At 37.7% G+C, this 27,828-nt stretch overlaps 1 protein-coding gene across 1 annotated transcript in view; it reads right to left on the minus strand.

Moving 5' to 3' along the window:
• Positions 1 to 27,828, minus strand: part of SYN3 (synapsin III) — a 694,683-nt gene that overhangs the window by 36,352 nt on the left and 630,503 nt on the right. Inside the window, exons 8-9 of the mRNA XM_053718968.1 lie at positions 18,358 to 18,432; positions 2,917 to 3,019 (exon numbers count right to left, since the gene is read on the minus strand). Of these exons, the coding sequence (XP_053574943.1) occupies positions 2,917 to 3,019; positions 18,358 to 18,432 (178 nt within the window). The remainder of the gene's footprint in view (positions 1 to 2,916; positions 3,020 to 18,357; positions 18,433 to 27,828) is intronic.

A 27,828-nucleotide genomic window follows, 5' to 3' on the forward strand; every position in this document is an offset into this window, starting at 1 on the left:
GCATAAAACTCATAACTAAAGTGCTAAAAAGTAAACTAACACCCATAAACTACCTATTAACCCCTAAACCGAGGCCCTCCCGCATCGCAAACACTAAAATAAAATTATTAACCCCTAATCTGCCGCTCCGGACATCGCCGCCACAAAATAAAATTATTACCCCTACTCCGCTGCTCCCTGACATCGTCGCCACTATAATAAACCTATTAACCCCTAAACCGCTGCCCTCCCGCATCACAAACACTATTTAAAGATTATTAACCCCTAATCTGCCGTCCGCCCACACCACTGCTATAATAAACCTATTAACCACTAAACCGCAAGCCCCCCTCAACTAAATATACTAAAATAAATTATTAACCCCTAAACCTTTGACCTCCCACATCACTAACTCTACATAAATATATTAACCCCTAACCCTAACGTAACCCTAACTTAACCCTAAGCCTAAAACCCCTAACTTAAATATAATTAAAATAAAGCTAAATAAACCTTAAAATTATTAATTAAATAATTCCTATTTAAAACTAAATACATACTTACCTGTAAAATAAAACCTAAGATAGCTACAATATAACTAATAGTTATATTGTAGCTATCTTAGGTTTTATTTTTATTTCACAGCTAAGTTTGCATTTATTTTAACTAGGTAGACTAGTTAGTAAATAGTTATTAACTATTTAATAACTACCTAGTTAAAATAAATACAAAGTTACCTGTAAAATATAACCAAACCTGCCTTACACTAAAAACTAACATTACAATAAAATAAAATAAATTCAATTAATAAAATACAATTTACTAACTTACAAAAAAAATAAACATTAAATTACAAAAAATAATAAACGAAATTATCAAAAATAAAAACAATTACTCCTAATCTAAAAGCCCTATAAAATAAAAAAGCCCCCCCAAAATAAAAAAAACCCTAGCCTACACTAAACTGCCAATGGCCCTTAAAAGGGCCTTTTGTGGGGCATTGCCCCAAATAAATCAGCTCTTTTACCTGTAAAAAAAATACAAACACCCCCAAACAGTAAAACCCACCACCCACCCAACTAACCCCCCCATCTAAATAAACCTAAGCTAACCAATGCCCTGAAAATGGCATTTGGATGGGCATTGCCCTTAAAAGGGCATTTAGCTCTTTTACATTGCAAAAAAGCCCTAAGCTAAAAAAAAAACCACCCAATTGTATTTTAATAATTTAATTTATTTTATTTTATTGTAATGTTAGTTTTTAGCGTAAGGCAGGTTAGGTTTTATTTTACAGGTAACTTTGTATTTATTTTAACTAGGTAGTTATTAAATAGTTAATAACTATTTAATAACGAGTCTACCTAGTTAAAATAAATACAAACTTAGCTGTGAAATAAAAATAAAACCTAAGATAGCTACAATATAACTATTAGTTATATTGTAGCTATCTTAGGTTTTATTTTAAAGGTAAGTATGTATTTAGTTTTAAATAGGAATTATGTAGGTAATAATTGTAAGGTTTATTTAGATTTATTTTAATTATATTTAATTTAGGAGGTGTTAGGGTTAGGGTTAGACTTAGGTTTAGGGGTTAATATATTTATTTAGTGTTAGTGATGTTGGAGGCCAGAGGTTTAGGGGTTAATAACTTTAGTATAGTGGCGGCCACATTGGGGCGGCAGATTAGGGGTTAATAACTGTAATGTAGGTGGCGGCGATGTTAAGGGCGGCAGATTAAGGGTTAGTAAGTGTATTTAGGTGGCGCCGATGTTAGGGGCAGCAGATTAGGGGTTAATAACTGTATGTAGGTGGCGGCGATATCGGGAGTGGCAGATTAGGGGTTAATAGTTGTATTTAGGTGGCGGCAATGTTAAATGCGGCAGATTAGAGGTTAATAACATTATGTAGGTTGCGGTGATGTCGGGGGCAGCAGATTAGGGGTGTTTAGATGTGGGGTTTATCTTAGGGTGTTAGGTTTAAACATAACTTTTTCTTTCCCCATAGACATCAATCGGGCTGCGTTACGGAGCTTTTGTTTCCACAATCGCAGGTTTTAGGCTTCTTTTTTGCAGGTCTCCCCATTGATTTCTATGGGGAAATTGTGCACGAGCACGTCAAAGCAGTGCTTGTATTTGGGTGCGGTATGGAGCTCAACACCACCATATCACCGGTACAAGCCTGCTTTTTGCAAACCTGTAATAGCAGCGCTATAATAACGCTGCTTTTGTTTTGGTCGTTAAAATCCCTATAGCGGTGAACACTCGTAATCTAGCTGACTGTGCATAATTAATACAATTTTATTCCTGTGTAATTTACATACAGATGTTATTGATACAATATGATTTTGGTGAACAATCTGAATCCTGCAACATCACAATTACCAGTTAACTATACTGTAACTTACAGTCTACCGCCACAGCCACATTGTACACTGTGTCCTGCAGCATGTCTCAGTTGCCAGGATCTTTTTCTGTGTTAGTGAAGTCTGTAGTCATGTGCTCTGATGCTCAATACTACCTGTTTTCTAGGGAGCCTGAATATGTTACATACAGAAGATGTGTTTTCCAGTTCCTGAACGCTGCAATAACTTCCCGCAATTATGAATAACAGAACCTCAACTATCCTGATTCTCGTGTCAAGGGTCTTCAACTCCCTACCACTGCCCTGAGGGTCCTTCTCCTGAACAGTTATAGACCGGATCGTGACAGACACAAACATAATATAATCTGGGGCACTGGGTGGTATAAAAAACAGTAGCCCCCATTGTACCATTGTTGGTAAGACAACCCTGGTTAACCCTTTGCTTGCCTCACTCAAGCTGTACCCAATATTGTAAAACTGTACATCACTCCTCATAGTTATTGTTCTTGTTGGGGGCTAAATGAATTACTTGCATTTTTGTTAAATATTTTCTCACAAATAAAACAGGTAACTTACCTCTATAATAAAGTCCTTGCCATCCTTACTGTGAACAGCCTTTACTGCACAAATATCTAGACCTCCAAACATTTCAGCACAGGAGTCTACCCATAGCCGGTACCTGTGAGAGAGTTAACACATTCTTCATATTATTGGCTATGAAAGAAACAATACACCAATATGATAACACATTACAAATATGCAGCACAGTGTACACTTTTAGTACAGTATCTGTTGACTAGAATGTCTACTTCATGTCTACTTTAGCAGTAATAAAAAAATTGTAATTAGGGAAACATATACTAAATATGTGCAGCGGTTTATAGCATTTGCTCATTTCAGTGCTGGATTTATTATTTCCACAGATTAGTGTGTTGCACTTTTACTTTAATATGCACATATCTTCTTTATATTATCACAGCACAATTATTCATTACCTATATGGCTAAACACAGGATGCTGTTAAACATAAAATGCCAGTAACAGTTTACAGAAACCAGAGTCACCATTGCAGTCTATCAGAATTTACATACAAACCTATAAAGTTTGTGAAATGTCTTATCTACAAAAATGTAAACAGACTTAATAGAGCCAAATTATCAAGCTGCGAATGCAGCAGTTTCTGCACGAGCTGTTAAGGCTCGTCGGAAACATAAGTTAATAAGCAGCGGTCTTAAGAGGTGAGGTGGCGGATAGCAATCATCCTGTTTAGATACGATTGGGATGATTGACAACCCCTGCTAGCGGCCATTTAGCGATATCGCGCAGACATGATCCTCTATAGCGGATCATGTCTGCCTGACACTTAATAAATCTGCCCCTAAAGGTGGATTTCAGAGAAAACCACCTGGACTCGATTAGATTACATGCAAGCTGGGCTCGTTTTTGGCTTTGCTTTTTAAGTTTTTGCAATCTATTAGAATTAAATAAGCAATATAACAGTAAAATCTAGTTGCCACAAGAAAAACTGTAAGACAAAGGAATTCCAAGGGCCAGAGGAATTTCACAGAGATTTTGTATACCTATTTCCCAGAAGCTTTTGGGACAGCGGATGTACAGAACTTGTGTTCTACTGGTATTTTGTAGGTGGATAAGAGGGGAGGGCTGATTTATGCAGTGGGCGGGGCTGAGTTGCAGTAGGCGGGGTTAGTTATATAATGGGTGTGTCATGGATGGAGCTCGGGACAGTCCTTGGAAACCAGAACATTTGCCCTGAAGGGGGAAGCTACAGGACAGACAGCAGGCAGACCTCTCAACCCCTAACAATCCCACAAAATCCGAGATGGTTAAGCACTATTATTATCATTTATTTGTATAGCGCCGCCAAATTCTGTAGCACTGGACTATTACATTTTTATTATATTAGGAAACCATTAATTTTCTTGACATAAGGAATGAGCAAGCTAAATACAGACGTTAAACTTCTGGGTACAACTACAATAGATTGGTTTCCCCTCACTGTGCTAATGTATTTCTCTCTGTGCCTCTCTTGAGAGCTGTTCTCCTATTCAAGTCCTTATTGGTGCCATCTGGTGACGCTCTGCATCTTTATACTTGGTGATGGCATCTTAAAGCTTAGATATTCTTCCACCCTGTGACAGAAACAGTGCACATTTACACATGTTCAGGGACATTTCTGGCTTTTTGACAGAGTTGGAGCTTTACATTTTTGCAGTGACTGCATTGCTCTTTACTATTTATGATGGATTTTTATTTGTATTTTATGTCATTTTATTACTGACAGTCACAGAGCATGCCGTGGACTAATCTTCCTTCTCGACTCTTCTGACGATAATGGCCACAGTCGCACGTGACAACACACCTGACCCTGCCTGCCTGTCCTGACGCAGACGCTGCCTAATTTCCCGGCCAGCAACTCAGCCCAGAGACTCAGACATAATTGGCTGAGGGGCGGGCAGGCAGGGTTGAGGGCTCCCGAGGCTTGAAGAGTCAAGCCTCCGGTGGGAGCAGTATATGGGCCGCAAGAGACTGCTGCACATAGCTATTATTTACCACTGGGTGGCAGTCTCTAGCGGCCCATATAAAACACAATACAGTTACATTCATATTGCGCAATGAAGGGATAGCTCGCCTCTTCTTTCTTGCACAATATGAATGTATTATTTATATTACGTTGTTTTGTTTTTTAAAACAAAAATGGTGGAGGGGTGGGGGGGTCACCTTTTAAGATAAAAAAAAAGAAAAAAAAACATTTTTTTATTTTTTATTATTATTTTTATAAATAAGGCTGTAATGCACCATTTGGCCAGGGGAGGCACTGCCTCACCTGCCTCCTATGAGTGCACATCACTGCATTTTAAACTATAACAAAACTATAAAGCTTCTGCTCTATATCATGCATGCTAGCCTGAAGCGCACAATTTAGTTGTCAAAACGACAGCAATATGGCTAATCTGTGGTGAATGCACACCGCTTCTGTCACAAGGCACCAGAATACCTAAGCTCCAAGATGGCGGCACCTATTGTGAAATTGCAGAGATTCACCAACTGACAACTGCAAGGGGATAAAGCAGAAAACAGCTTTAAAGAGCGCTGCAAATACAGGAGGAAACCAGTATAGTGAGTAATCAGCCTACTACTGTAGCTGTGTCCAGCAGTTTATTGCCCCTTTAAAAATATGTAGTTTTCGAGAGGCAAGTACTGTTTAATTAGAATAATCCAAAACTTCTATGTTTTCTAAAGGATTGGAATGACTTTGAACTTTAAAATTCTGATTGGAGTGGTAGCCATGGTAATCTGTATGAAACAGTGATATTTAAATAATACAGTTATTAGTGACAAATAATAATCATCCATTGATGAATGGCAAAGCTTTAAAAATCACACTGGCTTCTGCAAATGTTGTTTTTTTTGTTTTTTTTGTTCAAACCAGAACAAATTACGTAAGTACTTTATTACCCTGAATGAAAGTGATTTATTCTAAATGTATTTTTCATTTTTAAATTGCTATGAACAAGTCGTGAAAAGAACTTTGTCTGCACTTTTGGTGATCGCTATCAGTTTTTCGTTGCGTAATAAACACTTGGCAAACTTGAATTAAGCTTTTTGTTGTAACTAGGTAAATAATGGCAATAGGTCACAATAAAATGGGTTCTGCAATTGTTCTTATAGTGCTTTGAAAATATTTATTTTAGGACCAAAAATTTTTAATAATAATAATTTAGAAGGGAACCTTGATAAACTGTGTTTTGTAACGGGGAATTATATTTTGAGTTTAATGTCTCTTTAAGCCTTAAAGGAACATAAATCACAAACTGTAAACTACCTGATTATTACCCTTCATATACTGTATATATAAAAAGGTTTTCAATGAAAACGGCAACTTTATTTGATCAAATAAGTATATTGTTTTATGTTTTTTTTCTTTCACTGATTTCCCTGTCCCCCAGAACAAAAACCCCCCTGCAAACCCCTGCTAATTTAGATATAGCACAAACTCTCGGCTAGATTGTGAGTTGTGCATTAGGCTGAAAAGGCAGCGTTAACAGGTCCTAACGCTGCTTTTTCACTACCGCTGTTATTACGAGTCTTGCAGGTTTAGGGGCACCGCACACTTCTTTGGCCTTAACACAAAACCACTTACGTAAACTTCGTAAACTCTTTTTTTCTATGGGACTTCCATAGCACTGGTATTACGAGTCTGTCCTGGGAGGTCAAAAAGTGAGCGGTACACCCTCTACCTCCAAGATCCCTAACGCATTTTAAAGTCAGTAGTTAAGAGTTTTATGGTACAACGCCGTAACATAAAACTCATAACTAAAGTGCTAAAAAGTACACTAACACCCATAAACTACCTATTAACCCTTAAACCGAGGCCCTCCCGCGTCGCAAACACTATAATAACATTTTTAACCCCTAATCTTTCGCTCCGGACATCGCCGCCACTATAATGAACATATTAACCCCTAAATAATAAATAAATAAATAATATTAACCCCTAATCTGATATCCTTAACATCGCCGCCACCTACATTATTCTTATTAACCCCTAATCTGCTGCTCTGGACACCGCCGCCACCTACATTATACTTATTAAACCCTAATCTCCCTCCACCAATGTCGCCGCCACCTACATACATTTATAAACCCCTAATTTGCCGCCCCCAATGTCACCGCCACTATAATAAAATACAAAACAGTACTCCAGCACTCCAAAAATTTAAAAAGGCAATATTTATTTAGCAACGTTTCGGGGTCACAGCCCCTTCCTCATGCTATATTTTTAATAATTAACACACCAACATTTAAATACCCTTCACACGGCGCCAAAATGCACCTACATTGGGGAAATGTCTCCCCCTAGTGGTCATCTGTGACCATTACACTAGGTCTATGTGATTTAATATATAATACAGAATACTGACCACCTATTTAAAAACAATACACAGTATATAATACTATAGAAACGTATGAATGCATAATAATTATACATTGTTACATTTTATGTTCTACCTGTACTTGACAATTGTACACTTACTTACAGATCTTCTAGATCAATTAGGGATATCTTAAGAGTTAATCACAGGCGAATAACTTTATAAGATAATATAGAGTGTCAGACTCATTATGTACCTAAATCTAGTTATCAAAAACTACAATGTTATATTTAGAAAAAGCAGGACAGATCATAGTCTCTATTGAGACCCCTAGGTTGTAATGTGGCAAGTTGGTGTATCCACCACATTTCCCTTTGTTGCAGGAGGCGTTCCCTATCCATACCATTCCTATTAGGGCCCACATGGTCTATGATCTGCCACCTCATCTGGCTGACACTGTGACCTTTCTCCAAAAAATGACTTGAGACAGGGGCCTCTTTATTTTTGCACCTAATATTTGATCTGTGTTGGCTCATACGGTCACGAGCCTTGCGGGTGGTCTCGCCAATATATACCAAAGAACACGGGCATTTGATGAGGTAAATTACATGAGTTGTCTCACAGGTAAAAAAACCTTTAATCATATATTTCCTACCACTCTGTGGGTGATGGAAATTTTCTCCTTTAATGATCGAATGACAACTCATGCAATTGTAGCAGGGGAAAGTACCTACTCTCTTTTTACCTGTAAGAGTCTGTTGTATTTTGCCCTTGGTCCCCACATCTGTCTTTACCAGCTGATCCCTAAGGCTCTTGACTCTTTTATAGGCCATGAGTGGAGGTTCTTTGAATTGTATCACTCCCTTATTGCATTCCTCCAAAATATGCCAATTCTGGCGTATCAATTTTGCTATTTTGTTGCTGAGAGGATTATATTGGCTCACAAAAACCATTCTATCCCTGTTCTTCTCTGTACTCTTACCCATAGTTTTATCTAATTTGGACAAAGTATTGTCCAATAGTTTATTTGGGTATCCCCTGTTGATGAACTTTTCCTTCATTTCTTTAAATCTGTGTGACTTCGTGTCATTAGTACTCACAATTCTATCGACTCTGAGAAACTGACTCCTGGGGAGTGACTCTATCAAATTCCTGGGGTGAAAGCTATTATAGAGGAGTAGGTTATTCTTATCTGTTTCTTTACAGTGTAAATCAAACTCAAGTAGTCTACCTGCTTTGATGACTTTCATGTCCAGAAAAGCCACATGTTCCTCACTGTAATTTACAGTAAACTCTAAACCTTTTACTTCTATGTTGAGCTCTTTGACAAACTGTAGAAGGGACTCTACGTTGCCCCACCATACGCCAAACACATCATCAATGTAGCGGAGTTAAACAGCCCCATATTTTCTGAATAATGCATTTTGATATACACAGTTTTCCTCAATTTCTTTCATGAAGAGATTGGCGTATGATGGGGCAACGTTAGAGCCCATTGCTGTGCCTCTTATCTGCACATACTACTGGTCCTGAAACAAAAAATAGTTCCAATAAAGGATCAATCTCAAAAGATCCTCAATAAAGTTTACCTGGCCATTACTGTATCCCCTGCTCACCATCAATGTCTTCCTAATAACAGCAATCCCTGTTTCATGTTTTATAGAGGTGTACAGACTTTTCACATCCATGGTGAACAGGAGTTACTTGTCACTTGGGAATTCTAGTGCCTTTGTCTTTTCCAGAAAGTGGTTAGTGTCTTTTAAGTAACTAGCCATCTTAACGACCTCTGGCTGAAGTACTTTATCGATAAACTTAGAAATATTAGTGTATACAGAGTCTACACTAGAGACAATAGGTCTCCCTGGTGGTCTTTGGCTGTCCTTGTGGACTTTTGGTACAGTATAGAAGATGGGATTACGTGGATTATTTACATTTAAGAAATCCATAAGTTTATTATCTATGATATCCCTGTCTACCGCTCTTTGCAGGATACATGTGATTTCCTTCTGTATAATGTTCAGTGGATTCTGTTGCAATGTCCTATATGTGTCCCCATCTCCTAATTGTGATAGTGCTTCGTTAACATAATAAGCTCTGCCCATGATGACAGTAGCACCACCTTTGTCAGCCCCCTTGAATATGATGTCCCTATTTTGTTTCAAATTTTCTAATGAGTTGTTATCTATTTTAGAAAAGTTAGACAATTCAATTCTGTTCCCTTTGTACCAAATTTTTGAATGGTCTTTTTTCTTGTACTGATCTTTAAGTTGTGACACCCCATTTTGTACCAGTTTAATAAAGGTATTGACCCCATGTTCACAGATATTTGGGTTAAATTTACTTTTTTTGCTAAGATTAAGATTTTTAAGGGACCATTCATTTGTTCTATCTGCAACGTAAGCATCTTTACCACAATTTTGCTGCTGAAACCATATTTTTAATTTAATATTACGAAATAGTCTATGCAAGTCCTTATCAACTTCAAAATAATTGGTGTCACGATATGGGCAAAAGGATAACCCTTTGTTAAGCATTTTACTTTCATCCTCAGACATTACATAAGCGGAGGTATTAATGACAATGTCATTAGGTGCAGTATAGCTACTCACAAAGTCCTTTGTCAATACTTCTTCTTCTGCTTCCTCCGTTCGGATCTCCGCACCTCTCCTGCCTTGTCCGCAATGTTTCTTGCCTGCCCTGCGGTTCCGGCGCTGTCTTCGCCGCTTGACGTATCCAAAGGGGAGGATTGTGAGGATGTCTCTTGTGCGCTTGACGTTCCTGACGCTTTGCTCTGAGGTAATCTTTGTTGGCCGTACCTGCGTCTCCCCCTGGGTCCTATTGCACCCCGGCTTTCCTGGTTGCCTCGCCAACGGTACACTCTGCCTGAGCGATAGTCGTCCTCATCCCTTTGGAACTTCGCCCGCTTTGTTTCTTTGATCACTTTTTGTTCCTCTGCCACTTTTGCTGCGATCTTGCTCTCCATCTCATCGAATTCCTCCTCTGTCATGGTGGTAAGTAATGCTTCTTTATGTTTTGCAATTACTTCTTCCTGCAACCCCATCTCTTCCTGCAGGGACTCAACTGTCCATACCATGATGTCATAGGAGCATTTGTTAAGAATCGCCTCAAACTTGTCGCAGTACTTTTTGTTGTTACTCAGTAAGGTAGGACAGGTATTCATGCGGAGGCCTCTAGGGATCCTTTTTACCCTGTAATATTCTGCTAGCGTGGTAGCGTGCAGTTCCCACTTCATCTGTTTGATTTTTAACTTTTCATATTCTTTATTGATAGTCTCTCCCGGGGCAGTTCTCAGGAAATCTCTCGAGCCCTTCATAAGGGCTGTGATTCTAGCTGCATCCACTTCATCGTAGGCAAACATGATGCTTCCATCTGTAGCCTGTGTGTCATTATTGCCTGTGGCCATCTTATGGTCAACACCTCAATGTGCAAGTAACTCGGCAGTAGAGAATCCACAATCCAAAGGGGAGCACAGCACAGAGGTATGGGTGCACAGGAGACCAAGGGCACTGCCACAGCCCTCCAGCAATCAGCAAATACAAAACAGTACTCCAGCACTCCAAAAATTTAAAAAGGCAATATTTATTTAGCAACGTTTCGGGGTCACAGCCCCTTCCTCATGCTATATTTTTAATAATTAACACACCAACATTTAAATACCCTTCACACGGCGCCAAAATGCACCTACATTGGGGAAATGTCTCCCCCTAGTGGTCATCTGTGACCATTACACTAGGTCTATGTGATTTAATATATCATACAGAATACTGACCACCTATTTAAAAACAATACACAGTATATAATACTATAGAAACGTATGAATGCAGAATAATTATACATTGTTACATTTTATGTTCTACCTGTACTTGACAATTGTACACTTACTTACAGATCTTCTAAATCAATTAGGGATATCTTAAGAGTTAATCACAGGCGAATAACTTTATTAGATAATATAGAGTGTCAGACTCATTATGTACCTAAATCTAGTTATCAAAAACTACAATGTTATATTTAGAAAAAGCAGGACAGATCATAGTCTCTATTGAGACCCCTAGGTTGTAATGTGGCAAGTTGGTGTATCCACCACATTTCCCTTTGTAGCAGGAGGCGTTCCCTATCCATACCATTCCTATTAGGGCCCACATGGTCTATGATCTGCCACCTCATCTGGCTGACACTGTGACCTTTCTCCAAAAAATGACTTGAGACAGGGGCCTCTTTATTTTTGCACCTAATATTTGATCTGTGTTGGCTCATACGGTCACGAGCCTTGCGGGTGGTCTCGCCAATATATACCAAAGAACACGGGCATTTGATGAGGTAAATTACATGAGTTGTCTCACAGGTAAAAAAACCTTTAATCATATATTTCCTACCACTCTGTGGGTGATGGAAATTTTCTCCTTTAATGATCGAATGACAACTCATGCAATTGTAGCAGGGGAAAGTACCTACTCTCTTTTTACCTGTAAGAGTCTGTTGTATTTTGCCCTTGGTCCCCACATCTGTCTTTACCAGCTGATCCCTAAGGCTCTTGACTCTTTTATAGGCCATGAGTGGAGGTTCTTTGAATTGTATCACTCCCTTATTGCATTCCTCCAAAATATGCCAATTCTGGCGTATCAATTTTGCTATTTTGTTGCTGAGAGGATTATATTGGCTCACAAAAACCATTCTATCCCTGTTCTTCTCTGTACTCTTACCCATAGTTTTATCTAATTTGGACAAAGTATTGTCCAATAGTTTATTTGGGTATCCCCTGTTGATGAACTTTTCCTTCATTTCTTTAAATCTGTGTGACTTCGTGTCATTAGTACTCACAATTCTATCGACTCTGAGAAACTGACTCCTGGGGAGTGACTCTATCAAATTCCTGGGGTGAAAGCTATTATAGAGGAGTAGGTTATTCTTATCTGCTTTTTTACAGTGTAAATCAAACTCAAGGAGTCTACCTGCTTTGATGACTTTCGTGTCCAGAAAAGCCACATGTTCCTCACTGTAGAAGGAAATCACATGTATCCTGCAAAGAGCGGTAGACTCTTGTCCAAATTAGATAAAACTATGGGTAAGAGTACAGAGAAGAACAGGGATAGAATGGTTTTTGTGAGCCAATATAATCCTCTCAGCAACAAAATAGCAAAATTGATACGCCAGAATTGGCATATTTTGGAGGAATGCAATAAGGGAGTGATACAATTCAAAGAACCTCCACTCATGGCCTATAAAAGAGTCAAGAGCCTTAGGGATCAGCTGGTAAAGACAGATGTGGGGACCAAGGGCAAAATACAACAGACTCTTACAGGTAAAAAGAGAGTAGGTACTTTCCCCTGCTACAATTGCATGAGTTGTCATTCGATCATTAAAGGAGAAAATTTCCATCACCCACAGAGTGGTAGGAAATATATGATTAAAGGTTTTTTTACCTGTGAGACAACTCATGTAATTTACCTCATCAAATGCCCGTGTTCTTTGGTATATATTGGCGAGACCACCCGCAAGGCTCGTGACTGTATGAGCCAACACAGATCAAATATTAGGTGCAAAAATAAAGAGGCCCCTGTCTCAAGTCATTTTTTGGAGAAAGGTCACAGTGTCAGCCAGATGAGGTGGCAGATCATAGACCATGTGGGCCCTAATAGGAATGGTATGGATAGGGAACGCCTCCTGCAACAAAGGGAAATGTGGTGGATACACCAACTTGCCACATTACAACCTAGGGGTCTCAATAGAGACTATGATCTGTCCTGCTTTTTCTAAATATAACATTGTAGTTTTTGATAACTAGATTTAGGTACATAATGAGTCTGACACTCTATATTATCTAATAAAGTTATTCGCCTGTGATTAACTCTTAAGATATCCCTAATTGATTTAGAAGATCTGTAAGTAAGTGTACAATTGTCAAGTACAGGTAGAACATAAAATGTAACAATGTATAATTATTATGCATTCATACGTTTCTATAGTATTATATACTGTGTATTGTTTTTAAATAGGTGGTCAGTATTCTGTATGATATATTAAATCACATAGACCTAGTGTAATGGTCACAGATGACCACTAGGGGGAGACATTTCCCCAATGTAGGTGCATTTTGGCGCCGTGTGAAGGGTATTTAAATGTTGGTGTGTTAATTATTAAAAATATAGCATGAGGAAGGGGCTGTGACCCCGAAACGTTGCTAAATAAATATTGCCTTTTTAAATTTTTGGAGTGCTGGAGTACTGTTTTGTATTTGCTGATTGCTGGAGGGCTGTGGCAGTGCCCTTGGTCTCCTGTGCACCCATACCTCTGTACTGTGCTCCCCTTTGGATTGTGGCCACTATAATAAACATATTAACCCCTAAACCACCGCACTCCCGCCTCGCAAACACTATTTAAATATTATTAACCCCTAAATCTGCCGTCCCTAACATCGCCGCCACCTACCTACATTTATTAACCCCTAAACCTAAGTCTAACCCTAACCCTAACACCCCCTAACTTAAATAGAATTACAATAAATCTAAATAAATATTAATATTATTACCTAAATAATTCCTATTTAAAACTAAATACTTACCTGTAAAATAAACCCTAAGTTAGCTACAATATAACTAATAGTTACATTGTAGCTATCTTAGGGTTTATTTTTATTTCACAGGCAAGTTTGTATTTATTTTAACTAGGTAGAATAGTTAGTAAATAGTTATTAGCTATTTAATAACTACCTAGCTAAAATAAATACAAAAGTACCTGTAAAATAAAACCTAACCTAAGTTACAATAACACCTAACACTACACTACAATTAAATAACTTACCTAAATTAAATACAATTAAATAACTTACGTACAATTAGCTAAAGTACAAAAAAAAACCACACTAAATTACAGAAAATAAAAAACAAATTACAAGCTCTTTAAACTAATTACACCTAATCGAATAGCCCTGTCAAAATAAAAAAATAAAAAACCCAAAATAAAAAAAAACCCTAGCCTAAACTAAACTATCAGTAGCCCTTAACCCTTAAAAGGGCCTTTTTTTGTAAAAGAAAAAATACAACAACAACCCCTCAACAGTAAAACCCACCACCCACACAACCAACCCCCCAAATAAAATACTAACTAAAGAAAACCTAAGCTCCCCATTGCCCTGAAAAGGGCATTTGGATGGGAATTGCCCTTAAAAGGGCAGTTAGCTCTATTGCAGGCCCAAACCCTAACCTAAAAATAAAACCGACCCAATACACCCTTAAAAAAAACTAACACTAACCCCCTGAAGATCGACTTACTGTTCTGAAGACCGGACATCCATCCTCATGGAAGCAGCAGAAGTCTTCATCCAACCGGGCCGAAGTCCTCAACGAAGCCAGGAGAAGTCTTCATCCAAGCCGGGCGAAGTGGTCCTCCAGAGGGGCAGAAGTCTTCATCCAGACGGCATCTTCTATCTTCATCCATCCAACGCGGAGCGGGTCCATCTTCAAGACATCCGACGCGGAGCATCCTCTTCATCCGGAATCTTCTTACTGAATGACGGTTCCCTTAAATGACGTCATCCAAGATGGCGTCCCTTAGATTCCGATTGGCTGATAGAATTCTATCAGCCAATCGGAATTAAGGTAGAAAAAATCCTATTGGCTGATGCAATCAGCCAATAGGATTGAGGATCAGAGACCGTCCACACTCCAATATTTAACCATTGTGACATATAATATTTAAGGACCGGAGGCATCGATATAATTAATTGTGCTCAAGGGTCTATTGTTTATAGGACAGAGCTGACTTATAGTATTTTAACTCTCTGTGTGTTTTGTTTTGTTCATATATTTTAATTAACTATAATAAAAGTTATATTTTATCACAAATTCCCATATCAGTACCACCCCAGAGTCTGGGCATAGAGTGCTTGAAGTGCATTCTTTTCTGTGGTTAGTTTCTTTACTTCCACAATTCTCTGGTATATATTACAATTTATGCACTAGCACCAACCCACATGCATTAAAATTTGCATTTCAGAAGTGTGAATAATCGTTATTCTCAGTTATTATTTTGTTAATAGGGGGGATTGCCTAAATAGTGCCATTGTTTAAATTGTCTTCTTGGTATATTAAATAACCGTTTGTTAGTAACGTATACTGCATATTTGGTTCATGCTGGTTTATTTTATTTTGCCATAGACCTCACTGTTAGATTTGTACCCATAGAATCAAAGCTAGGTGTTGTAGCGTATTTTATTTCATATTGCATCAGAGAGTTTGTTTTGTGTTTAATTAAGTTGTACACGTTAGTAGCTTGTTTATTGTTTAATAAATCTGTATATATTTTTCCAAATTGAATCCTCTTTACTCCACAAACATAATTCGCTGTGTTTAAAAAAATATCACCTGATTAGAACTACTGAAAAATAACACAAGTATATGGGAGATTACAGATGAGACAATAGTAAATTATTTTGTAACCTATATAAATATATATTAACTCATTGGAGGTTACTGCCGAAAAAGTTATAATTAATATAGTAATCTAAAATATACAACATAATTTACTAGGACAGCACCTCTTAATCTTCAATTCAACAAATAGAATATGTAAGCATAAATGCACGGGATAAAAGGCTTACCCCGCACTCCAGAGGAAATAATGTGATATAGTATCTAAAGTAAACAATGAAACACAATATTTATGATATTAATCACAGCATAGATATGCATATACAGTATTTAATGTAATTTTCATATATATATATGAAAAGATGCACACGTGTAAAAAATCACACAGACTGGCTGTCCCAGTCTAATTAAAATAGAGTGTCAGTCTATTGGGGAATTTCAACAGCAAGAAAGAAGCATGCATTGCAAAAAAATGCTTTATATGTGAAAGAAAATCCCTCAAAGGATACTAATCAACACTCAATGTATATAACACGGCAGCAAAGAGATTTTCAACATTCATATTTCCAACATTCATGTGATATATAACAAGCAGCTATATGAATTGTGGAAATTTTGTAAACTTGCAGATAATATGCCAAAGCTCTGTTAGTAGCAGCAAAAGCTCTGTTAGTAGCAGCAAAAGCTCTGTTAGTAGAAGCAAAAATAGCAGCACAGATCAAATCCTCCGGATATGTATTTCAGATAGCAACCCTGCTGATGTTGCTATCTGAAATACATATCCGGCGGATTTGATCCTTAAGTGCCGGTTTTTGCTACATCCATATTTCCATGTACTAATTTACTATACACTTGTGATAATATTCTGCTGCTTATCAGCATACTAACACTGAATGGTGGCTTTGGGGACTGCACTTTATACAGGCTATCAAGAATACTGGGCTTTCATTTATAAGCTTGGATGCAAGTGTTTTAATTTATCATTGCAGACTTCTGAATACTAATATGGAACCATTTTGTTTTTCATTCACAAGTCTGGATGCTATAACTTTAATATAGTGCTGCTGATATTTTTGCTACTACTAACAGAGCTTTTGCTGCTACTAACAGAGCTTTGGCTGCTACTAACAGAGCTTTGGCATATTATCTGCAAGTTTACAAAATTTCCACAATTCATATAGCTACTTGTTATATATCACATTTGTTCCTCTGAAATATGAATATTGGAAATCTATTTGCTGCCGTGTTATATACATTGAGTGCTGGCTAGTATAATTTGAGGGATTTTCTTTCACATTTAAAGCAATTTTTTGCAATGCATGCTTCTTTCTTGCTGTTGAAATTCCGCAATGGACTGACAATCTGTTATTTCAATTAGACTGGGGATGCCCAGTCTGTGTGATTTTTTTATATGTGTGCATCTTTTCATATATGTATGATGATTACATTAAATATATGCATATCTATGCTGTGATTAATATCATAAATATTGTGTATCATTGTTTACTTTAGATACTATATCACATTCCTCTGGAGTGCGGGGATATGACATATCTGTATATATATAAGTCGATATTCTATTTTATTAATAAAAACTCATGTTCCGGTCCTGAATAAATCCATGTATTGCTGTCACACTTGCAGAGGTGTGGTCCTCTTCTTCAACAGCTTTAACTTAAAGGGACATGAAACCCAAATTTTTTCTTTCATGATTTAGAAAGAGCATGCAATTTCAAAACAAATGTATAATTTACTTCTATTATCTAATATGTTTCGTTCTCTTGATATTCTTTGCTGTAAAGCATATCTAGATAGGCTCAGTAGCTGCTGATTGGTGGCTGCGCATAAATGCCTTGTGTGATTGGCTCACCCATGTACATTGCTATTTATTTAACAAAGGATATCTAAAAAATGAAACAGATTAGATAATAGAAGTAAATTGGAATGTTGTTTAAGATTGTATTCTCTATCTGTATCATGAAAGAAAAATTTTGGGTTTACTTTGCCTCTATATTTTTTCAGGAAAAAAAATGGAAGAATTAGTTGCAGCATTTGGAGAAATGTTAATAGGCCCAGAACTGCATAAAGTTCTCTTCGTCCCTGGGTCCTAAACTTACGGCCATACAATGCATATACTGTGTGTATATATATAAAACATTTCGCCTCACACTTGAGACTTTATCAAATGAAACAACATTAAAAACCTTGTACAATTTTCCAACATTTATATACATTGCATAAAACACAATTTTTGTTCTTTCATGATTCAGATAGAACATACAATTTTATACAACTTTCCAATTTACTTCTGTTATCAAATTTTTTTCATTTTTTGTTATCCTTTGTTGAAAAGCTAGGATATAAGCTCATGAGTGTGGACTACAGCACTTTATAGCAGCAGGTTTGCAGCAATGATATACATTAACAGTAGTGCTAGATGGCAGCACTATTTCCTGTCATGTAGTGCTTAAGGCACGTGCACGCTACCTACCTAGGTATCCCTTCAACAAAGAATAACATGAGAACGAAGCAAATTTGATAATAGAAGTAAATTGAAAACTTTTTAAAAATTGTATTTTCTATATAAGCAATGAAAGAACATTTTTGGGTTAACCGTCCCTTTTAGAACATCATAAACCCCTGTGTATAATTAGCGCCAAATTCTAAATATGGATGACAGCACTACTTGATAAAAAGAGAATATTTCTTCCTACAGGCAAGGGAAAGCTCACCTGTCTGTCATTGCAATCTGCTCCAGCATGGCAGAGCCGGTGTTTGCTTTCCAGTTCCCAGATATCGATGTTCTCCTATAAAAACAAAGTAAAATGGCTGATTCCAACTTCACTGTCAACAACAACTGTAATAGCGCAACAGACTCACATATGCCAATGCTTGTGAATATCATAGAAACAGAACAATCGTTATACTACATAGCACCCAGACCCAGCATTTTTAATGTGTTGTCTATTATTATTTAACAATTTTGTATCACTTACAACAAAAATGGCCCCAAAAGAACCTTAATCCTTCATTGGAAGAGTAAATGCTACCTTTAGAGTCAGAATACTACAATATATACAATATGCTAGATACATAGGCCTCTATTTATGAAAGATCTTGCGGACCTGATCCAACAGTGCGGATCAGGTCCGCAAGACCTCGCTGAATGCGGAGAGCAATACGCTCTCCGTATTCAGAATTGCACCAGCAGCTCACAAGAGCTGCTGGTGCAACGCCGCCCCCTTCTGACTCGCGGCCAATCGCCGCCAGCAGGGGAGGTGTCAATCAACCCGATCGTATTCGATCGGGTTGAATTGCGGCGATTGCTGTCCGCCTGCTCAGAGCAGGCGGACAGCTTATGGAGCAGCGTTATGGGTTATAGAGCATTCAGAGCTTGATAGATCGGCCCCCTAGACACTCGTGAGGTTGCTGAGGGATCTTGTTGTAAAGGCGAGATTATGATTACAGGATCCCACATTTTTCCTTCATGATTCAGACAAAACATACCATTAGACATAATTTTCCAATTTACTTATCAAATTTACTTTATTCTCTTGGTATCCTTAGTTGAAGGAGCAACAATACACTACCTACTGGGAGCTAGCTAAACACATAGGGTGAGTCAATGACAAAAGGCATATATGTGCTGCCACCAATCAGCATCAAGCTCCCAGGTATGCTTTTTTTTCCAACAATGGATTTGAAGATAAATAAGCAAATTAGAAAAAAAAATAGAACTAAATTGGAAAGTTATTTAAAATTGCATGATCTGAGTCATGAATCTAACTTTGACTTTAGAATTCTTTTTGAGCCTATCAGTAGTGGGTGTTCCTGTCATAAACATCTATTGATGGCTGCCCAACACATGTGAAATGAGAGCTTATTCTAAGTGATTAAAACAATTACACACAGTAAATGTAAATGTTTGTAAGTACATAATACTGTTTTGTATTAGTCTTGCCGATTAGCTTGAAAAGTGCCTTAAAAATCTCATAGACAGAACAAGGGTAGATGTTCCAAAGGCCCTTGTGATCTTTCAGCTAACCCTTGACCAAGCATGAGGACTTCATGAAGACTTTATGCCCCCTGTGAAATACCCCATCTTGCTGTCCCATCTCTCTGTTTCAAAGCTGACAAGGTGCTAACTTTTTTTCTTTGAGTTTTCATGTTAGAGGGGACATTTTTATAGATGTTGTTCCAGCTATAATTTGCTTATTTTATAAGGTTTTAGAGAAGCGTTGTGAGTTCAGTATCTTGACAGTGGTTCTCATGTTATGCAGCAAGAAGTAAACAGATTGAAGATAAATGTGACTTCATTGAGTATGTAGGAGACAATCTGGAGAGTGCTTAAGGGTTAATATTTGGAGTTCCTGGGATGGTGGAGTGTGTCGGTCAGGCCCTCTTTTCCATTTCCTCTTATCTGAAGATTTTCACTCACTCACTCTCTGGATGAGGTGGCGGCTTTTATGATGACCGTGCCCTTGAGGTTGCTTTAGTGATCTACTGCGTGGACAGGGTTAGTCGTCCCAGTCTTTGTAAGTCCGAGATGCTAGTTATGTTCCCCTCTGGATCATTATGTCTAGTTGACTTTAGGCCTTAAAGGGACATGAAACCCAAAAACTTTATTTCATGATTCAGATAGAGCATACAATTTTCTACTTTACTTCTATTATCAATTTTGCTTCATTCTCTTTGTATCCTTTATTGAAGGAGCAGCAATGCATTGCTGGGAGCTAGCTGAACACATTGCTAAGCCAATGACAGCAGAATATATGTGCAGCCACCAATCAGCAGCTAGCTTCCAGCTCCTGAGCCTACCTAGGTATGCTTTCCAACAAAGGATGCCAAGAGTACAAAGCAAATTAGCTAAAATAAGTAAATTATTAAGTTGTTTAAAATTGTATGCTCTGTCTAGATCATTAAAGAAACATTTTTGGTTTCATATCCCTTTATCATCTATTTATTTAAGTTAAAGGTGGGGATATTTGGCTGTGTGATGTTAATGCTAGTCCACTATTAAGAACGAGACAATATTTAGGCCCCGATGTTCAAAACATCGTCATTTTCTAAAAAAAAAAGGCGTGGCCGAGCAGTGCTGCTGAGCAGTGCTGTCTCTCCGTCTAGAAGTCAATGGGAGCGTGACATCACCATCTGCACCGCCGATATTGCTGCTTATCTGCATTTTGCTGTGGCCTGGAGGGTCCCTATTTGAAGTGGCAAACATAGTGCAGATAGTGTGCTCTCTGAAGCTAAAAATAGTTTCCATGTAGGCACACTCCAAATATTGCCGGCGGGACCTCAGTTTAACTACACCTAGGCTAACTACCTCCGGCAATGTAGTCTCGGCAGATGATAGCTGATGAGACAAACATGGCCGCTACCCTCCTCGCAAATGGCTCTTCACTGATTCGAACATATCACACTGGTGTCGATATGTCAGAATCAAAGTGCAGCCTACTACCACTAGCACGCCCCCCTAACTTCCACCTATGTCACATCTAACCTACACTCCTCCTGCTCCGCCCAGCTAACTCCCCCTGACCGCCTACATCTACGTCACGCCTAACCTACACACCCCTGGAACGCACAACTAAGTCCCTTATTTCCAGTTACTTTTATTCCATTATAGGAGCTGGACAGGATAGCCCTTTAAGCACTCTGTTCCTTCATATAATATTAATATTATATATTATATGAAGGAACAGAGTGCTTAATGGGGTATCCTGTCCAGATCCTATACTGGAATAAAAGTAACTATTATAACTTCGATACACAGAACCTAAAATGAATGGTTATAAAGTATTGGAAAATACCTGCATACTGATATCCAAAAATTATTCCTTCATTTAATAAAAAGTAGTGCAATTGGCTTCTAACCAAAACATTTTAAGTCCCTAATACCGCCTACACCGATGTAATGTCCACCCTACACCACCCTGGAATGCCCCAGCTAACTCCCACATACTGCCTACTGTCTGTAAAATACCCGACTATAATAAACTATACTTAATAGTAACCCTCCCTATTATAACTATAGGAGCTATGTCGCTTAACCTGGACCGGAATTGAGCCCCCATCCGGAAAATCTTAAAAGAGGTGCCAATCAAGCAGGATGCATCGGATCAAGACGCCCTTTTTGTATGTTGTTAGTAATTTGATGAGGCACCTGGGGATACCACTTGTTTGGGGGTGCTACCTTCTAGGAGGCATGGGGAGAAGAATTGAAGTGTCATTCCTCCTAGAAGGTAGCAAACCCAACAACTGGTATCGCGAGGTGCCTCATCACTTTGCCGACAACATACTAAAAGGATGACTTGGTCCCTTGCACTCCTTTTAAGTAGCAGAGGATCAGGGCTCAATTCCGGTCTGGTGCTCAGTTCCAGGAGCCTGGCTAGGCAGGCGAGGTTTTGCCGGCCCTTTGGCGTTTACAACATCTCCTTGACAAAATATGCATTGCCATGTACATGTAGATTAATATGTACAATGTAGGTTATTTAAAGTATTGTAGATTTATTGTTGCTTGCTGTGTTTATTATTTCAAACATAATTATATATTTAATAATATGTGTTTATGTATAAATAATAAAAAGCAACATTAAATACCTTTAACTCTATAGATATATGCAATACTTTAAAGGGACAGTCAAGTCCAAAAAAAACTTTAATGTTTCAAATAGGGCATGTAATTTTAAACAACTTTCCAATTTACTTTTAACCAATTTTGCTTTGTTCTTTTGGAATTCTTAGTTGAAAACTAGACCTAGGAAGGCTCATATGATAATTTCTAAGCCCTTGAAGGCCGCCTCTAATCACATGCTTTGTATTTGCTTTTCACAGCAGGGGAGAGCTAGTTCAGGTAAACCCTATAGATAACATTGTAAGCATGCCCGTGGATTGTGGCAGACACTGCACTAATTGGCTAAAATGAAAGTCAATAGATAATAAATAAAATGTCATGTGATCAGGGGTTTGTCAGAAGATGATTAGATACAAGTTAATCACAGAGCTAAAAAGTGTATTATTATAACTGTGTTGGTTATGCAAAACTGGGGAATGGGTAATAAAGGGATTATCTATCTTTTAAAACAACAAAAATTCTGGTGTTGACTGTCCATTTAATCAATATCCATTGTACATGACTATGCATATCATTTAAACATTGACCCCTTAACTGCCATAACCTAATAATAAATGTAGAAGCTAAGGCCCTACACATAAATATGCATTTATATAACACGTAACATTGTTATGTAGAATGCATATTTACATTTTTGAATATAAATTAAAATTTAATTAATGTTGCTTGTTGTGTTTATTATTTGGTATTAAAGACAGTATAACTAAAACTATAGTTCTACATAACTGCATTAGTGTTATGTGAAAATATAAGTTAAAGCTACTGACTAACATAAATATATATTAACATATATATCTATGTTATCACTAATAAACACAACAAGCTAACATAAATACATTTTAGTTTATATACAATACTTAAAATAATATGCAATATATATGACAATGTATATCATTTTAAATACTGAATTTGAATGCAAGGCCAGACTACATTATATCTACAATGTTTGAAATGAAATGCATGGTCATGTATAATGCATATTAGTTTACGTATTATTATAAATTAAAATGTAGATATTCTTGCTTGTTGTGTTTATTATTTTAAAAATAAATATATTTTTAAAATATATTTTTATGTTATAATAGACAGTTGCATTATAATTATAGTGTTACATAACTGCATGCCTGTTATATAATAATACAATTGTAATACTAACAACTTTTGTAACTTAAATATACATTTAAAAAAATATATTAATGTTTACAATAATAAACACAAAAAAATACATATTAATTTATACACAACAGTTTAAAGACTATGCATCATACATGAGAATGCATAATATTTTACACATTGTAGATAAATGCACTGTTAACCCCTAAGCTGCCCTAACCTAATCACCTAATCAACCCCCTACAGGTATGGGGTGGTGGTTAGGTGATCAAGGCCTAAACTGCCACCTCCTAACGCAAACTAGAACTACACTAACACCTAACCTCCCCTCTAAACTAAACACATGAAAATAAAAAAGCTAATTTAGAATAAAAGACAGTATACAAAATAAAAAACACCATTATACCTAACACTAATTCACATGCCCCATAAACCCCCCCCCACCCAAAACAAAACACTAGCACTAAAATAAATTACAATAGCTCTTAATAGGCCCTTTTGTAGGGCATTGCTCTAAAGATAATACAGCTCTTTTTACAAGTTTAGATAGGTACTTGCGGGGGGCTAGTGGCAGTATAGGGGTTAATAGCTTACATGGGTACTTGCAGTGGGTATCTGGCGGTTGAGGGGTTAAAGGACAGGTATTTGCTGTGGGTATGTGGCATTTTAGAAATTTATTAGTGTAGTGATAGCTTACGATCGTGGGGTACTTCTGTTTAAGTTTTTAGGATTACTGGTTAGGCACAACAGTTATATTCCAAGGGATCCTTTACTGTACATAGCCAATATCAGCGGCGATGCGGGGTGTTATCTATAGCCAGTATCGCCGACCATTTGCATGTATAGTAAACGCCTCTCTGCAATGCCCATGTTAGAATCTATGTTGGGAGCTTGGAATATTTCGACCAGCTCGCTCAACATAGCGGCGGATCCCTTGGAATATTTCGACAGGCTCGCTCAACATAGCAGCGAATACTTGCAATATTTTGACATGCTCGCTCAACATAGTGGCGGATCCTTTGGAATATTTTGACAGGCTCACTGAACATAGTGGCGGATCCCTTGCAATGTTTTGACAGGCTCGCTCAACATATCGACGGATCCCTTGGAATATTTTGACAGGCTCGCTGAACATAGCGGCGGATCCCTTGGAATATTTTAACAGGCTCGCTCAACATATCGGCGGATCCCTTGGAATATTTTGACAGGCTCGCTCAACATAGCGGCGTATCCCTTGGAATATTTCGACAGACTCGCTCAACATAGCGGCAGATCCCTAGGAATATTTTTACAGGCTCGCTCAACATAGCGGCAGATCCCTTGGAATATTTCGTCAGGCTCCCTCAACATAGCTGCCTCATAGAGCTTTCAATTATTGGGGCCTTACGGCTAGATTTGGAGTTTTGTCGGTAACGACCCGAAAAACTAACGCCCGCGTTTTACTGGCCGCACCATAAAAATAACTCTGGTATCGAGAGTCCACATAAAGGCTGCGTTAGGCTCCAAAAAAGGAGTGTAGAGCATTTTTAACGCAGCTTCAACTCTCGATACCAGAGTTGCTTACGGACGCGGCCAGCCTCAAAAACGTGCTTGTGCACGATTCTCCCATAGGAAACAATGGGGCTGTTTGAGCTGAAAAAAAACCTAACACCTGCAAAAAAGCCGCGTTCAGCTCCTAACGCAGCCCCATTGTTTGCTATGCGGTAACCCTTCCGACGTCTGCACTTAACACTCTAACATGTACCCCGAGTCTAAACACCCCTAACCTTACACTTATTAACCCCTAATCTGCCGCCCCCGCTATCGCTGACCCCTGCATATTATTATTAACCCCTAATCTGCCGCTCCGTAAACCGCCGCTACTTACATTATCCCTATGTACCCCTAATCTGCTGCCCTAACATCGCCGACCCCTATATTATATTTATTAACCCCTAATCTGCCCCCCACAACGTCGCCTCCACCTGCCTACACTTATTAACCCCTAATCTGCCGACCGGACCGCACCGCTATCATTATAAAGTTATTAACCCCTAATCCGCCTCACTAACCCTATCATAAATAGTATTAACCCCTAATCTGCCCTCCCTAACATCGCCGACACCTAACTTCAATTATTAACCCCTAATCTGCCGACCGAATCTCGCCGCTATTCTAATAAATGTATTAACCCCTAAAGCTAAGTCTATCCCTAATACTAACACCCCCCTAAATTAAATATAATGTAAATCTAACGAAATTAATTAACTCTTATTAAATAAATTATTCCTATTTAAAGCTAAATACTTACCTGTAAAATAAATCCTAATATAGCTACAATATAAATTATATTTATATTATAGCTATTTTAGGATTTATATTTATTTTACAGGTAACTTTGTATTTATTTTAACCAGGTACAATAGCTATTAAATAGTTAAGAACTATTTAATAGCTAAAATAGTTAAAATAATTACAAATTTACCTGTAAAAGAAATCCTAACCTAAGTTACAAATAAACCTAACACTAGACTATCAATAAATTAATTAAATAAACTACCTACAATTACCTACAATTAACCTAACACTACACTATCAATAAATTAATTAAATACAATTGCTACAAAGAAATACAATTAAATAAACTAGCTAAAGTACAAAAAATAAAAAAGAACTAAGTTACAAAAAATAAAAAAATATCTACAAACATAAGAAAAATATTACAACAATTTTAAACTAATTACACCTACTCTAAGCCCCCTAATAAAACAACAAAGCCCCCCAAAATAAAAAATGCCCTACCCTATTCTAAATTACTAAAGTTAAAAGCTCTTTTACCTTACCAGCCCTGAACAGGGCCTTTTGCGGGGCATGCCCCAAGAAGTTCAGCTCTTTTGCCTGTAAAAAAAACAACATACAATACCCCCCCCCAACATTACAACCCACCACCCACATACCCCTAATCTAACCCAAACCCCCCTTAAATAAACCTAACACTAAGCCCCTGAAGATCATCCTACCTTGTCTTCACCTCACCAGGTATCACCGATCCGTCCTGGCTCCAAAATCTTCATCCAACCCAAGCGGGGGTTGGCGATCCATCATCCGGTGCCTGAAGAGGTCCAGAAGAGGCTCCAAAGTCTTCATCCTATCCGGGAAGAAGAGGCGATCCGGACCGGCAACCATCTTGATCCAAGCGGCATCTTCTATCTTCATCCGATGACGACCGGCTCCATCCTGAAGACCTCCACCGCGGACCCATCTTCTTCCGGCAACGTCCAACTGCAGAATGACGGTTCCTTTAAGGGACGTCATCCAAGATGGGGTCCCTCGAATTCAGATTGGCTGATAGGATTCTATCAGCCAATCGGAATTAAGGTAGGAATATTCTGATTAGCTGATGGAATCAGCCAATCAGAATCAAGTTCAATCCGATTGGCTGATCCAATCAGCCAATCAGATTGAGCTCGCATTCTATTGGCTGATCGGAACATCGCTGACCCCTATATTATATTTATTAACCCCTAATCTGCCGCCCCCGCTATCGCTGACACCTGCATATTTTTTTAACCACTAATCTGCCGCTCCGTACACCGCCGCCAGCTACATTATCCCTATGTACCCCTAATCTGCTGCCCCTAACACCGCCGACCCGTATATTATATTTATTAACCCATAATCTGCCGCCCCCAACGTCGCCTCCACCTACCTACAATTATTAACCCCTAATCTGCCGACCGGATCTCACCGCTACTATAATAAATGTATTAACCCCTAAAGCTAAGTCTAACCCTAACCCTAACACCCCCCTAAGTTAAATATAATTTAAATCTAACGAAATAAATTAACTCTTATTAAATAAATTATTCCTATTTAAAGCTAAATACTTACCTGTAAAATAAACCCTAATATAGCTACAATATAAATTATAATTATATTGTAGCTATTTTAGGATTAATATTTATTTTACAGGCAACTTTGTAATTATTTTAACCAGGTACAATAGCTATTAAATAGTTAATAACTATTAAATAGTTACCTAGTTAAAATAATTTCAAAATTACCTGTAAAATAAATCCTAACCTATGTTACAATTAAACCTAACACTACACTATCAATAAATTAATTAAATACAATACCTACAATTATCTACAATTAAACCTAACACTACACTATCAATAAATAAATTAAATAAACTACCTACAATTATCTACAATTAAACCTAACACTACACTATCAATAAATTAATTAAATACAATATCTACAAATAAATACAATGAAATAAACTAACTAAGTTACAAAAAATAAAAAAAATATTTACAAACATTAGAAAAATATTACAACAATTTTAAACTAATTACACCTACTCTAAGCCCCCTAATAAAATAACAAAGACCCCCAAAATAAAAAAATGCCCTACCCTATTCTAAATTAAAAAAGTTCAAAGCTCTTTTACCTTACCAGCCCTGAACAG

The sequence above is a fragment of the Bombina bombina genome, chromosome 6 (genome assembly GCF_027579735.1).
Source record: "Bombina bombina isolate aBomBom1 chromosome 6, aBomBom1.pri, whole genome shotgun sequence".
Lineage (NCBI taxonomy): Eukaryota > Metazoa > Chordata > Amphibia > Anura > Bombinatoridae > Bombina > Bombina bombina.